The 15,085-nt window shown below is 33.1% G+C and overlaps 2 protein-coding genes and 1 non-coding gene across 3 annotated transcripts; all 3 read left to right on the top strand.

Annotated features, from left to right (window-relative positions):
- Window position 1: 1 nt before the first annotated feature.
- TRNAT-CGU (transfer RNA threonine (anticodon CGU)) lies at window positions 2–73 on the top strand. Its single transcript has one exon. It is a non-coding gene; the product is annotated as a tRNA-Thr (tRNA).
- Window positions 74–160: 87 nt separating this feature from the next.
- LOC11446185 (sm-like protein LSM3A) lies at window positions 161–2,173 on the top strand. Its single transcript, XM_003607764.4, has 3 exons — window positions 161–330; window positions 402–497; window positions 1,824–2,173. Exons 1-3 carry the CDS (start codon window positions 211–213, stop codon window positions 1,902–1,904), a joined length of 297 nt encoding a protein of 98 aa, XP_003607812.1. The 5' UTR covers window positions 161–210; the 3' UTR covers window positions 1,905–2,173.
- A 6,774-nt stretch (window positions 2,174–8,947) lies between these two features.
- On the top strand, window positions 8,948–13,579 carry LOC11446183 (nuclear transport factor 2). Its single transcript, XM_024782377.2, has 9 exons — window positions 8,948–9,098; window positions 9,899–10,080; window positions 10,943–11,249; window positions 11,564–11,853; window positions 11,937–12,090; window positions 12,207–12,328; window positions 12,419–12,478; window positions 12,712–12,766; window positions 13,037–13,579. The coding sequence occupies exons 2-9, from the start codon at window positions 9,901–9,903 to the stop codon at window positions 13,273–13,275; spliced, it is 1,407 nt and encodes a 468-aa protein (XP_024638145.1). The 5' UTR covers window positions 8,948–9,098; window positions 9,899–9,900; the 3' UTR covers window positions 13,276–13,579.
- The last annotated feature ends 1,506 nt before the right edge of the window (window positions 13,580–15,085 follow it).

The following is a 15,085-nucleotide window of genomic DNA, read 5'->3' as shown; positions in this document are numbered from 1 at the left end:
TGCTTCCGTAGCATAGTGGTAGTGCGTTCGCTTCGTAAGCGAAAGGTCGCGAGTTCGATCCTCGCCGGGAGCTACTTCTTTTTTATATCTATTTTAAAAATAATATATTTTTATTTTTATTTTTTAAACAAATAAATTTGTGATGGTTTATTTATTTATTAGGGTTTCATTGTGAATCTATCTGGTATTTGAGAAAGAAGAAGAAGAAGAATGGCGGGGACAGAGGAAGAAAGCGCAGTGAAGGAGCCTTTGGATCTGATAAGGCTGAGTCTCGACGAACGTATCTACGTTAAACTCCGTTCTGATAGAGAGCTTCGTGGAAAACTTCATGTAATTTCTTATGCTTCCTTTCATCTCTTTTTTCTTTCACACTTTTTTCAGTGTTTGATTTCAATTTGTAGGCTTATGATCAACATCTTAATATGATTCTTGGTGATGTTGAAGAAATTGTTACAACTGTTGAAATTGATGATGAGACATATGAAGAAATTGTCAGGGTAAGTCATAATCCGAATCATAGCTAATTAAAAAGCATTGTTGAGGGTAGTATCTGTGATTGATTGCTTTTTAGTTTGATAAAAGATTATTATAGTTTGTAAGGTGTTTTAAGGTTTTGATTGTTAGTTAAGAGTTATGAAGAATTGACACATGCATATACACGGCACTTTATACTACATGTCGACATTAGTAATAATTAGGCCTAATAATTATTGAATGTAACCATATAGATGTATGATACCAGACACACCTTAAATCTGAAGTATTGACGCTTCACTGGACATGACACTGACATGTTTATGCAAGTAATAATTATTGAATGTAACCACGTATGTCAGCTACCAGACACACCTTCAAACTGAAGTGATGGTGCTATAGGTTAAGAGGGGCAGGAAGGAGGAGAAGTGAGCGGAAGAGAGGATAGTCTCCCCACCTTGCATGGGGTTTATTTTCTTCATAGAACCAAAGCCCAACAATTCGGGGATGAGCTTTGGACAGTTCTCCATATTGTTTCCCTTGTTCTAAGACTTTGACTGAGAGTTAGCTGGGGAAGGGAGGGGGAGAGGAAAGGAGGATAGTCTCTAGCCTTGCATTGCGGTTTATTTTTCTTCATAAACTAAAATTCTCCAATTTGAGGAACTCAAAAATTGAAATAGCGGAGGGCTTTGGAGTGTTTTGGTTGACCTTGAAAAATTCTCCAAAGCATTCCCCTCATTTTATAATACTCTCAACATAAACAGAATATTAGTTATAAGATTTCACGTCTCAGCTAGAAACACTCTCCCTATCAAGTTGAAGGATTCTCCTTTCTTTCCCTCCACTTCAATCCCCTCTGCCCAAATCCCTTCCCATCGTGATTCCCAAACAAAGCCGAAGGAGAAACTTTTGAATAAAATTTGGTTGTGGAAACGTCTTTGTTAAACAACTAAACCCAGATGCAGTGCTCATTGATGAGCATGATAGTAAAAGCTAGATACGTGTCTTGCTATTTTTTAGATTAGATTACTGGCCTTTTCTTTCAACTATTGACCTTATTTTTTCAGAACTGTGATATCTACTAACTTGTGACCTGGTTATTTGTTTGACCAAGTTTCTATCGTTTTAAAGAAAATTGTCTTTCCCTAAACAGTAGTACACTACATCCCAGATAAGAAAAGGATCATCTTTGGAATTTTGTTCATATCTATTGTATACTACATGCATATTTACAATCTCCAATCTGCACCAACCATCAAAATGGTCTATAAAAAAAAAAAGCTACACTTGCTTCATTTATTTTGAAGATACTTTTCCTTGGATGATTTTTGTTTTTCTTCTGATTGCAGACTACAAAGCGGACAGTTCCATTCCTGTTTGTTAGGGGAGATGGCGTGATATTGGTTTCTCCACCACTGAGGACTGCATAACATGGACTGATGATGAATTATGTAATCATTTTAATGACAACTATCACAGAAATTCTATAACTTCTTAACTAGTGTCCTCGTTCCTTATGATATTAGATTATCCTCAACATGCATGTTTGCTAGTGTTTTCTGCTAAACATTCAATTTTCCTGTTCTCTTTTTAGCATGAGAATCATGGAATGCTCATGAACAAGGGTTTATACGCCAATGATTCTTGATTTGCTATATTTTCTGTTTGTTTGTTTTTTTCAACTTCTAAGTTCTAGTTACATTGGAGATCTTGAACCTGGGATGTTTGATGGGGTGTTTGATTAGGTATATGTGTGTTGTATTCCTTCAAAGTTTGTAGACTTCTTGAATCCTAAGTTTGGTTTAGCTTTTCCCCAACTCAAAGCGTCTTTATGATCTACTTCTTTTTTTTTTTTTATAAACTCATACTTTTTTAAATTTTTTAACAAAATCAGTTTTTTTACGTGTGAAGGATTTTGTTAGTTTTTAAAAACTTATCTCAATATTATTATAAAGAAATTTAGTGTGAAGGATGTCGGGATATAAGCATGTTATGCATGATTTGAATGATGAGTCTGTATCCCCTCCATTTCCAATCCTCCATTTCCAATCCCTCTCAGTCCTGTTTTTTAACATCCCGGCCCGGAAAAGTGACGACCATGGCCCTATTTTTAATGTTAGCCACTTGGCAATAAAGGATTTAAATGGACCAGATTAAAACTTTGAAAATGTTCGAAATAAAACAGAAAAAGTGTTTGTCAGCTAAATGTTTGAATAATAGTTTGAAAATTATATATTTTTTTATTTAACTCCTTTCTCATGAGTAAGAGGTCCGAATAAGTGAGAGCATGGTAAAGTTTGTTTTATATTAGGTTTTTTCTAGATTATCTTTGAAGAATGGTGGGTAATTTACTCACCAACCAATGAAAATGAGCAATTTGTTGGTGGGGTCAAGATAGTTCATGGATACCACTTAAAAATGTGCTTATGTGGCTAATGTGTATTGGTTGTGGTAAATTACCCACCATTCTTCCATGGGTACCCTAGTTGTCACTTTTATATTATGATTGCTACGCTTAAATTACAAAAGGATATTTTTAAAAGAGGAGGTCAAAAACAAAAAAAGAGGAGTGTTAGAAGAAGAAGAAAAAAAATCCTTCTCCTGGAGCTCCCTATTGGCCTTGATGTTGAATCAAGATCCTCTTCATTTGTGTTGTTCTCCATTTCTTCTATTTAGAGAGACAAAGACGCGTAGAATTTTAAAAAAAGTAAAAAATAATTAAATAGTAATTATATAGTATGACTCACATCCTATTTTTTTTTTTTTTTGTGTATCTCTTTCTAAATAGTATTTTTCATAAATAGAGAAGATCTTTACTCTTTGACGGTTGTGCATTGTATATTGTTGGTGTGTGAGATAGGCACAAATTAAGAAGTGGGTTGAATAGATTCCCTTTTTAAAATTTAAGCGGAAACGTTTCGAAAAACTTTTCTCAAATAATTATGACTATTGGAATTACATTGAGTAAAATTGCCACAATTCAAATAATTTTATTTTGAACAAATTGTTCGCAATTGAATCAATGAAACAATCAAGATTAATACTCCTAGTGACAAAAACTTTACAAACCTAATTGAAAATTGTTGTTGACACATTTAAAAGGCTGCAAAATACATATAAATTATTCAAATGTCCCTCGGCAGCTAACTGTCGAATTTTATTGGAACTGACTGCAGTTAACTACCGAGGAAAACTTCCGCAATTAACTGCATCTTTGTCATGCTTTTGCCATCTCATTCAACAGGAGGGGAAGAGTAAACGAGATTTTGGGCGTAAATGAGAATGTCGGCATGCAGTTAACTGTCGAGGGACATTTAAGTAATTTAATGTGTTTTTCAGTCATATCAAATGTGTCAACTGCAATTTTCAACCTAATTTTAACAAGAAAAAACTACTAGCACAACAGTAACACATTGAATATAACATGAGAAATGATATTTGTACAACCATTTTGTGACAACTTTCTCTCTCATATTCACATGATGTTCTTTTCCCCTTTCTTCATTTTTCTCTCTCCATTGTTTTTGACCAATAAAAAGAGAGAAAAATAATGTTATCATCAAAGTTATCATAAAATAGATGTACATATATCACTACTCATAAAACATATATATGCAATCTGGATGATTACAGATGTAATAAGTGATTGAGTAGGGAAAGTTAAATTGAAGGCTAAAATATGGTTTTAGTCCCTGCAAATATGGCTCGTTTTGGTTTTAGTCCCTGTGAAAAAAAAATTGTTTTTGGTCCCTGCAAAAATTTTTGTTTTTTAAAATAGTCCCTCAATTTTTTGTTTTTTAAAATATTCCCTGGAGGGACTATTTTCAAAAACAAAAAATTTTACAGGGACCTTTTTAAAAAACAAAATATGTTGCAGGGACCAAAAACTACAAAATCGGTTCAGCCATCATGTGCCACGTATGCAAATCATCACAAAAATGGGGCCAGGGACTATTTTAAAAAACAAAAAATTTTGCAGGGACCAAAAACAATTTTTTTTTTCACAGGAACTAAAACCAAAACGAGGCATATTTGCAGGGACTAAAACCATATTTTAGCCTAAATTAAAATAGTTTTCTAAATCTTCTTGTTAAGAATTCAATCACAACAAAGCAAATGTGTAACCAAACACATGCAAAGTTTATCATAATTTCAATTCAGTTTTTCAAGGAAATTTAGAGTTGGGAGAGGTGACACTATGATTTATAGTGGTTTAGTCCAATTGTCCTCGCTATAGGTTTAATCCACTCTCGACGAATAAATCTACCGAAGTTATTGTTTTTCACAATGAATGATTGATGCGTAAAGTGCTTATGAGTTTATACAAGCAACTAACTACCAAACAACTATCAAATACCGAGGTTCTAATTCTTGATGAAAACTCATCAAACCAAACCTCAAACCCTTGAGATTGGTTACCAGAACCTTCTAATAATTTACTCCTTCCGTTTTAAAACACATGTCGCCGTTTTTTAATGTGCACTATTCATAGGACTTACCGTCCTATGAATAACTAAATGCTTTCTCCCTCACATGTGTATGTTGCCTTGTACCGTCCGCCTTTAATTGACATCATGTACATCTGTGTGATTAAATAAACATTCGTGCGTTTCTTGTTTTGTTTCTTTCGTATAAAAAAGCATTTTTCATACAAAAATATTAGCATGTAAGATGTTTTTTAATTTGTCTCAATAAATTTTTTCAAAATATTAAATTTTTATAATTTTTTACTTTAGATAATTAAAGATATTGACGATTAAAGTTGTGCATTGACATGTGTGAAGTAGTTAACTGCGACATGTATTTTGAATCGAATGGAGTACGATCTTATAATTTCTTCAACTATCTTTTCCAAGACACCTTCTAGTAAAGATGCTTCGTCGATTTCCATGTGGAATGATTTGATTGGAATGAAGAGCAAATCAATTCATTGTCATCCTCATGAAGAATGGATATATTCATAATATTTGTACATCGTATGAATCAATTCGAAAGTATCTGAAAACTTATGTTTGTAATGAATCAATTTGATATGTTCTTTGCGACATATGAATCGATTCATGTGAATAAAAATGCTTTTAAAATATGTGTAAAATTCATTTTGACCCTATACTTTATTTAAAATAGTTTTTCACCCCAATATTTGTTTAAAACTTATTTCAAACCAAAATTTACGCTACTATGCAAAATATGATTATACAAAGAGAATTGATTCCAAAGTAGAGCGATGCATTACAATTTAAACCATCATAGGAAAAAGTCATCACTCAAAAACCTGAGATTGGTTAAAAGGCAAGTAGATCACATACCTACAACTTGATACTCAACCAAAGACCATATAAATCTAGAGGGCGACTAAATTAGGGAACAAGGCCTTTGGGATGGCCGAGTTGGACCTATAACCCAAGGAGGGAACACATTAAGAGGTCGGTTGACCTCGACGTCCCACCTAACACAACCACGTTGCTCCCAATCATTACCATACATGATGGAATATTCCTTAGGACCCCATGTTGTATGAATTAGCCAAGATATTGACTCGGGAGGTCCGTACGAGGATAAAACCATGTGGCAAGAAATATAGAGTGTGGGGGGGGGGGGGGGGGGGGGGGTGGTTTCCACCTTCTAGGGAGAAGAATCACATCACATTCTATTACACATTTAAAACACCTAGGCACCAATCCCTTCTTAGGGGTGAAACCTTAGGCTTGTGTTGTTGACCAGAATAGTGATAGTGAGGAAATCATGTGTCAGTCATGTGGTTAATTTCAGGTTTAAGAACTTTTCCATTACTTTGAGCCACCATTGACTTAAGCTTTGAATGTCGCTAAGCATTTTAGTGTCTGTTTGTTTATCAAGTGACCTACCGCTACCGCATGTTTTGATCTATTTTCACCGTGGTTTAAAAAAGCCAGTAGTTGTAGCTTAGCTTCTTACCCAACGTGATTATTCATTGTGATATTGTAAGCTTCCAAACACATGCTTAATTCTACTCTTATGAAATCATGTATAGTAATTATGCATAGGAAGATGTGCACTTAACGTTCTAAAAGTAAAAAAAATCTCATTTAAATTTTTTAAATATAATTTATTTTTTTAAGTTTCCTTAATAAGTGTCATTATAGCACTTAAGAAAACTTGTTAGTACACCAATTTTCTAAAGCTTAAAAAGATATATTTGTTTTTGATAGAATATGTTAGTAAAATTTTATTTACAATTATATATAATAACACCAAGAATAAAATAATGAAAATAGAAGTTTATTCATAGATGATTGGGGTGTTATACATGAATTTTTATATGCGCAATTATCTCCATAAAATCACCGACTTGAAGAGGTTTGCTCTCGTCCAAAGTAATAAGTTATCTCTTTTAAGGGTCAAAACATTTCTCCAAAGACGTTACATAAATATAATAACTTGAATGTTCTTCTTTGAGGCTTCTCAAAAGAACAAAATTTGTTTGTAGAAACATTTGATGAACCTTAAGTCTGCCTCTAACAGGCTTCAACTCTCTGACCAAAACTATAAATGAAATGACTTGTAGTATGTTAGGTTTTGCAGTTAATCACTAAGAACGCGCGTTCAATGACCCATCACATCACATTCTATTACACATTTAAAACACCTAGGCACCAATCCCTTCTTAGGGGTGAAACCTTAGGCTTGTGTTGTTGACCAGAATAGTGATAGTGAGGAAATCATGTGTCAGTCATGTGGTTAATTTCAGGTTTAAGAACTTTTCCATTACTTTGAGCCACCATTGACTTAAGCTTTGAATGTCGCTAAGCATTTTAGTGTCTGTTTGTTTATCAAGTGACCTACCGCTACCGCATGTTTTGATCTATTTTCACCGTGGTTTAAAAAAGCCAGTAGTTGTAGCTTAGCTTCTTACCCAACGTGATTATTCATTGTGATATTGTAAGCTTCCAAACACATGCTTAATTCTACTCTTATGAAATCATGTATAGTAATTATGCATAGGAAGATGTGCACTTAACGTTCTAAAAGTAAAAAAAATCTCATTTAAATTTTTTAAATATAATTTATTTTTTTAAGTTTCCTTAATAAGTGTCATTATAGCACTTAAGAAAACTTGTTAGTACACCAATTTTCTAAAGCTTAAAAAGATATATTTGTTTTTGATAGAATATGTTAGTAAAATTTTATTTACAATTATATATAATAACACCAAGAATAAAATAATGAAAATAGAAGTTTATTCATAGATGATTGGGGTGTTATACATGAATTTTTATATGCGCAATTATCTCCATAAAATCACCGACTTGAAGAGGTTTGCTCTCGTCCAAAGTAATAAGTTATCTCTTTTAAGGGTCAAAACATTTCTCCAAAGACGTTACATAAATATAATAACTTGAATGTTCTTCTTTGAGGCTTCTCAAAAGAACAAAATTTGTTTGTAGAAACATTTGATGAACCTTAAGTCTGCCTCTAACAGGCTTCAACTCTCTGACCAAAACTATAAATGAAATGACTTGTAGTATGTTAGGTTTTGCAGTTAATCACTAAGAACGCGCGTTCAATGACCCATTATAAAAACATTAAGCTAGTATACAGTAGCTTCACAAGAAATGTGTGTCTATTGCTCTCTTAAATACATAAACAATCAAAGGCTTGATCTTTCCATAGCTATTGCTCTCTTAAATACATAAACAATCAAAGGCTTGATCTTTCCATAGCTAAAACAGAAAAGGTAGCGAGAGATGAAGGTCTCTGTAATCCACACCCCACATCTCTCGAAGGTTTGAAGTTGTCAGTCACGACTTTGTTGACGATTTTTCTAACTTGACAACTAGTCAGCAATCATGAACCAAATGAAGAAAGTTTTAACTAAAACTAATATATCTATGTGTGCAAAGTATATGACTCCATCAACCTCCTTTCAATAGGATTTTATAGAACCATTTTCATGTCAACTTTGATAGTTTTTTGTTCTTCTTCGTTAAAACACTAAAATCGGATTTTGAACCGATCTATAATCAAAATCGAAAATAAATCAAATATAAACGGATTTGAAATCACTTCTTACTAACAAACCGATTTTTACGACATATAGTTTGATCTATTGAATGAGAACATAGGTGGATTCATATAGTATGATTAACCATCAACCATGCACACCCCTACATACCATTCATGTATTTTGATGTTTAAAGAAGACAACTCATCCGTATGATAAGATGAGTTTGGAGCTCAAACACATTGGCAAAAATCACATCACAAAACCTAGTAAACGTGCACTCACACCGATTTAATAGGGATCTATCTGGGTCCCATACAATTTGAAACATAAATAACCCGACACACACAAGAACACGAGGAAGGAAGTAACCAAACAACATTGGGCCTGGTCCCATCCCAAGTTAGTGTTAGTAACAAATTAAACCGGGTTATATTATGTTACCTCAAAAAATAAATAAAAATAAAAACCCAATAATGAACAAAAATTGTACTATAAATATTTACAAATAATTTTACCCTCACACACTTCACTTTGCACTTGCACGCGACAGATCCCAACTCTCTCAAACTCACTCATCAGCCGCATTCTTTGTTTTCTCTTTCTCTCTCTTTGATCTCTCCATCGCTTCAACAAGGAGGTACTCTCTTCGATCTTTCTCTTTCAATCATTCAATTAATTTTGATTTAATTCTTGTGATTTTGAATGGTTATTTAGGGTTTCCTTGTTAATTTTGTATTTGAGATTTAGGGCTTTTCAATTCAAGCTTTTTTTCAATTAAAAAACGAATCTTTATTGTTTTATTTATAATTTTTAAGTTGTTTTAATTGTTAAAGTTCCGGTTTTTCGTTTTTGAATGTTTTTGTAATACATGACATTTGTTTTATTGGTGGATTCGAGGGTTAATGATGATTGAATGTTTTGTCGTGTATTATTTGTGCTAGTGTTTTTAATTTGTGAAAAAAAGTTTTTTTAATTCGATTATGAAATTAACTTGGTGTTTGTCAATTACCCAGGTTTAATGAATTGTTTTTTTTTTTTTTTAATTAAAAAACAAAGCTTTATCATGTATTTGAAGGTTTTTGTGTTACATGGTTAGGGTTAGGTCATATGAATTGGTTAAATAAGAAATTTGTTTTAGAATTTGAAGGATGCGCACCTAATGTGTAAAACAGTTTTACTCCGACATCCAATCTAAATCCACTATTTAGTTATGTGACGTGGAAGTATTCCGATCTCTCATTGGATGTCAATGTAAAATTTTCACTCTGTCTGTGCATGCCAATTAAACTATTTATTTTATCCGTGGATTGTATTGATGGCCAATGATGACTGAATTTTTGTCATGTATTTGTAAATAATAACCCGGTGTTTTTATGTTTTCGATTTTGAAAGTAACTTGGTATTTGTAAATAAACTATTTTGTTTATTATGTTGTAGAGATGGCGGTACCTGAAGCAGTTCAAACCCCAACCCCTCAGATGGTTGGCAATGCTTTTGTGGAGCAGTATTACTCAATTCTGCACCGCGACCCGGATCAGGTTCATAGGTTTTACCACGACTCAAGTGTCATGAGTCGACCTGAGGAGGATGGTACCATGACAACTGTCACCACCACTGCAGTAAGTTCAAAAAATGGACTTCAATCACTAGTTATAACTTATATATGCGGAAACATATAAGTGGAGTTTCGTCCTAAATCCGTACTTTATTTTCATGTCTCAAGTTGCTGTTAATGCCAAAGTAGTAAATTGCGTAACTTTAATCAATTTTTGTCGTTGTTGAGAAAACGAGTCATGTCTTATTAAATTCTAAGCACCATAATCAGCATTAGGATGGTGCATCCTATTTTTTAAATACGAGCAGTAAGTCGAAGATATCATTCATATCCTGCCAAATTTGCACTTTGACCTTTGCTGTTTTTCTCTGTGTTACGACTATTGAATTATAGAATATTAATGTATCAATAATATAAGAGAATGTGATGGAATGGAAGTGATGAGAGTTGAGTAGGGGGCATCTAAGACTGTGAGCATAAGCATTATGGATAGTACCTGTACTTATGAGCTTAGTTTACTACTAAGCTTGTGTCATGATATTGCATCAAAACAATAATATTTTTGCCACACTTCGGTCCTCAAACCTTAACATTGGTTCCTGGGCAAATCTATTCTCTGTATTATCGTATCTCATGCTCTGAATCAGTAACGTATTATCATCTTGGTTGGCTACTGAGTAATTTTTGTTCCCGTGAAAGCCCAAAAATATTAAAAGCTATGATTCAGTTCGTGATTGACATTTGTGAATTTCACAATGAATGCAGTATTTTCAATCCCCTTTTTACGGTTCAAGTTCATGTTTGGTTGAGTTTATTTTGGGGCACTAATTAGGGTTTGCTAATCTCTCTCTCTCGAGTATGACTATGGTGTATTGCAGCAAATGATTTAACTCTGTCTGACTTCTATGATCTTTATTATGATGCAGGAAATTGATAAAAAGATACAATCTCTCGAGTACACAAGCTTTAGGGTGGAGGTTCTGAGTGCTGATGCTCAGCCTTCATATAATAATGGAGTGATGGTTGTAGTGACTGGCTGCTTGACTGGAACTGACAATATTAAACGCAAGTTTGCGCAGTCATTTTTCCTGGCTCCACAGGACAAGGGCTTCTATGTTTTGAATGATGTTTTTAGATATGTTGATGCGTATAAGTCAATTGATATCGAGTCTGTGCCAGCAAATGATGCTGATGAAAGTGCTCCATCAGAAGCTATTATTACACCCGAGCCTGGTAAATCACATCAAATCTAAATTAATTTGAGAAAGTTTTTGTGGCTTTTAGAAAATAGATAGAATTGTTATTAATATATTTATAAACAGAACACAAGATTAATAAACACAACTTATATTGATAGGATAAGTATTAAAGATTCTTCAACCCTTATGCTTGAATCTACAGAGCATTTGATTATTGATTCCTTATGCTATTTACTGCTGAATATATTATTCCATTTAATTTGATTTCGTTTTTTGTTCCTCTTATAAGAATATTTTTATTGTTTTAAGTGTGGGTTTTAAAATTTTGCTTTTGATTTTTGACTATAGAGCCTGTTCATGTTCCTGAAGTCATTCCACCCACTCAAACTGTTATTCCAACTGCTCAAACTGTTATTCCACCCACTCAAACTGTTATTGCTGATACTGAAACTATCATCAGTAAAGAAGTGAGCTTGCCACTGGAGAATGGAAAATTATCAGTTACTGAAAATGTGATTCCTGTTAATCATGTTAAAGAGTCAAGTCATCATGTTAAGGAACCGGAACAACCCACAAGCATTGAGAAAGTTGCTTCCAATACACAGGAGGATACTCCAAAAAAGTCCTTTGCATCCATTGTGAGTTTTACTTATTTTTTTATTTACTTGCGAATTTATTTGTTTTTATCCAAAAATAACTTTTCTGCAATCATTTGTTCAAGGTGAATGCCTTGAAAGATAATTCCGCTCCCTTCCATTTGAGGGCTTCTCCTGCTAAACCAGCTGTGCACCCACCCCGTGTACATAGCGTGCCTGCTCCTGAAGCACCAACCCCTAACATGGACATTCCATTGGAAAAGAATAATGAGAATGCAGGTAATTTTATTTTTACTTTACTATGACTCTTAAGGTTAGTTAGTTATATAATTCAGTATAAAAGTCTTATTTTAAAAGGATGTTCTGTCATAACTTCTTTAACTTGCCTTCCTCAGGTAGGGCTCATGCAATATTTGTTGCAAATTTGCCTATGAGTGCAACAGTAGAGCAATTGGATCGGGCTTTCAAGAAATTCGGGCCCATTAAGCGTGATGGTATTCAAGTCAGAAGTAACAAGGTTCGTTTGTTTTCAGCATTTCCAACACCTAGTTTACTAACTACACATTAAATAAGACTGTTCATACAATGCTTGTTTCTTTTGCAACAGGGGTCTTGTTTTGGTTTTGTGGAGTTTGAATCTGCTGCTTCAATGCAAAGTGCCCTAGAGGTATGGAGTATTTCTATCAATAGTTGTTATCAGCAAGGCTGTAAATTGAATGTTGGTTGGGTTTTATAAATCTTTTATGGGATTTTTTTTTTCCCTCTTTCAAACTTTTCAAGGGGACATTTCTTACATTTCTTTATTAAATCATTAAGGTCTAGTTATATTTTCTAACCTGTGAGAATTTTTACGATGCCTTTTGCTTGCTTCATCTGAATTTTTTTTATGTATTATTTCAGGCCTCTCCTCCTGTTATGTTGGACAACCGTAGACTTTCCATTGAAGAAAGGAGAGGCAAGTGTGCCGTATTTCTCTTGTTAAATTTGAACCTTTTACCTTTAATCTGGCAGATTTTGCTAATCATCTCACGTACTGCTTTGTCTTTCACAAATTTATGCTCTTAATATGCTGAACAATTGTGTGCTGTGTTGTATTAAGCACATTATTTGCTTATGATGCTCTTAAACAGCACAATATCTAAAATTTTCTGCTGATATTCCTGCCATTCTATTACTTGTATATTGTTTACCACAGCTAACAATGATAGGATGTGATATTCCTCAGGGCGTAGTGGATACCGAAATGACAGAAATGATAACTTCAGGGGCCGTGGCAACTTTGGTGGCGGCCGTGGGGGTGGCTTTAACGGAAGGAACGATTTTGAGAGGCGAGGAGGTGAGTTCTCTGGCCGATCTCGAGGAGGCCAGAATGCCGGGCGAAGCAATGGAGATGCTGTGCCAAGGAGTTATCAGAATGGAGGAGGAAAAGTCGCTGCTCGTCAACCACCAGTGAAAGTTCAATAAAGTGCTTATTTTTCTTGGTAATTGAGTGGCAACGGGATTTTCTTAGTAGATAGCGGCATCTAGGGATTTTGATCTGCATTTTGGTTTAGAGTCTTTTCCTTTGTAGTTTCTGTGATCTTTTTCTGCGTCAGAGTTCTTGGTTAAATCAATTGTTTCTCCATACTTATCTCTTCTTATTTCTAAATCTCTTCCAATTTTGTTTACCTACTGTATCTAACTTTCTAGTATGATTGTTTTGGAATTGGCCAGTTATATACCATTCTTGTTAAAGAAAGTTATGTTCCTTGTGGTATGTTTATTAATACATGCAAATTTATACTTTGGATTATAATAATATAGGAATCCATTCTCACAGTTTCAATGTTGGAGGAGGCTGAATCCATTCTAAGGAATCTTTTTAACAGTAAAATAGATGCAAATGAAAAAGAACTTGAGGATAAAGAGTTAACATTTCATTGTCGTTTGTGAAACAAATGATATAGGACAAAGAAAATGCGTCAATCAAACTTTGGCACCATATAAATGAAAAATTGATTCAAAGGGAAGAGAATGTAAAACCATTTCTTGAAGCTAATATGTAAAAGGAGTCAAACAATGTTGCAATCGAACCTACTGCCTCAAAAATATGAAAGGAGTAGATTTGATTGTAAGCTGTGCGTTCATGTCTCAAAAATATGCTTTTTTGATATACTATCGGTAAAATTATTCACACACCAAATAGGAAAAGCAAACATGAATCGTTCTACAAATAGGAAAAGCAATGTCACCCAATATGTACCCATAAAAAAAAAAAAGAGGAATTGTCTCCAAATATTTTGTTTGATAGATAGACGAAATGTAGATCAAATATCTTTTTACTTTAACTACTCTTCTTACTATAAAAAAACGTTAACACTATTCTGAACCAACCCTAAATTAGAATATGAACAAGTCTAATACATGAAAATTAATAGTCTAAATTTATATTTTTAAGTTTCACTTTAGTCACTTGAATATTTTTGTTCCATTTTAGACATTTAATTTATATTTTTAAGTATTACTTTCGTCACTTGAATATTTTTGTTCCATTTTAGACAATTAAATGAACTTAGCTAAGTTGGTAAGGACAATACGTAATATATGCAATATCAGTGGTTCAAATCATGATCACCACAAAAAAAAAATTAAATTAAATTCTAAAAATTAAACAAGTTGGTCACTTATGTCAGTTTTTCTCGTTTAAATCATAGAAATAATACAAAACAACAACAATGATTAAACTCATTTGCTTTTGTTTTTTCTATCTCTCGCCTAGCCAATCATTCTCTTTCATCAAAGTAATTTATTTTAATCCATCTATCATTATCTCTCATCAAAATACACGAAAGTCATCAATGTCATCAAAACTCAAAAATCATCCAAATGGAACCTGATGTTTTATGTTTCTTTTAGTTGTAATTTTAAGTTCATTTACATACAAGAAAATCAACAAATTACATTAATTTCGATAAAGTTATTAATGTTTTTATAATATTCTTAATTATTTATTACCATTTCATTTCAATTAGCTTTCTCTCTAGATTAAATATAGTTAAAAATTATTGATAACATAATAATTAGTACTACATTGAATTAAAAGATAAATAAATAAAAACAAGTTTTTTCTGCTAAAGCGATAGTAAAAAAAAGAGGGTAAGAGTATATAATTAACATTTACAATAACATTTCATTAACTTGATTAATTTGAGGCACTAACATATACAACAACAAGTATATATGAGAGAAAAGAAATGAAAACAGGAGCAAGAAACAACATCTTCTTTGGCATATT

Source organism: Medicago truncatula, chromosome 4, assembly GCF_003473485.1.
Source record: "Medicago truncatula cultivar Jemalong A17 chromosome 4, MtrunA17r5.0-ANR, whole genome shotgun sequence".
In the NCBI taxonomy this organism is placed as follows: Eukaryota; Viridiplantae; Streptophyta; class Magnoliopsida; order Fabales; family Fabaceae; genus Medicago; species Medicago truncatula.
This window is presented reverse-complemented; position numbering and strand designations above follow the sequence as displayed.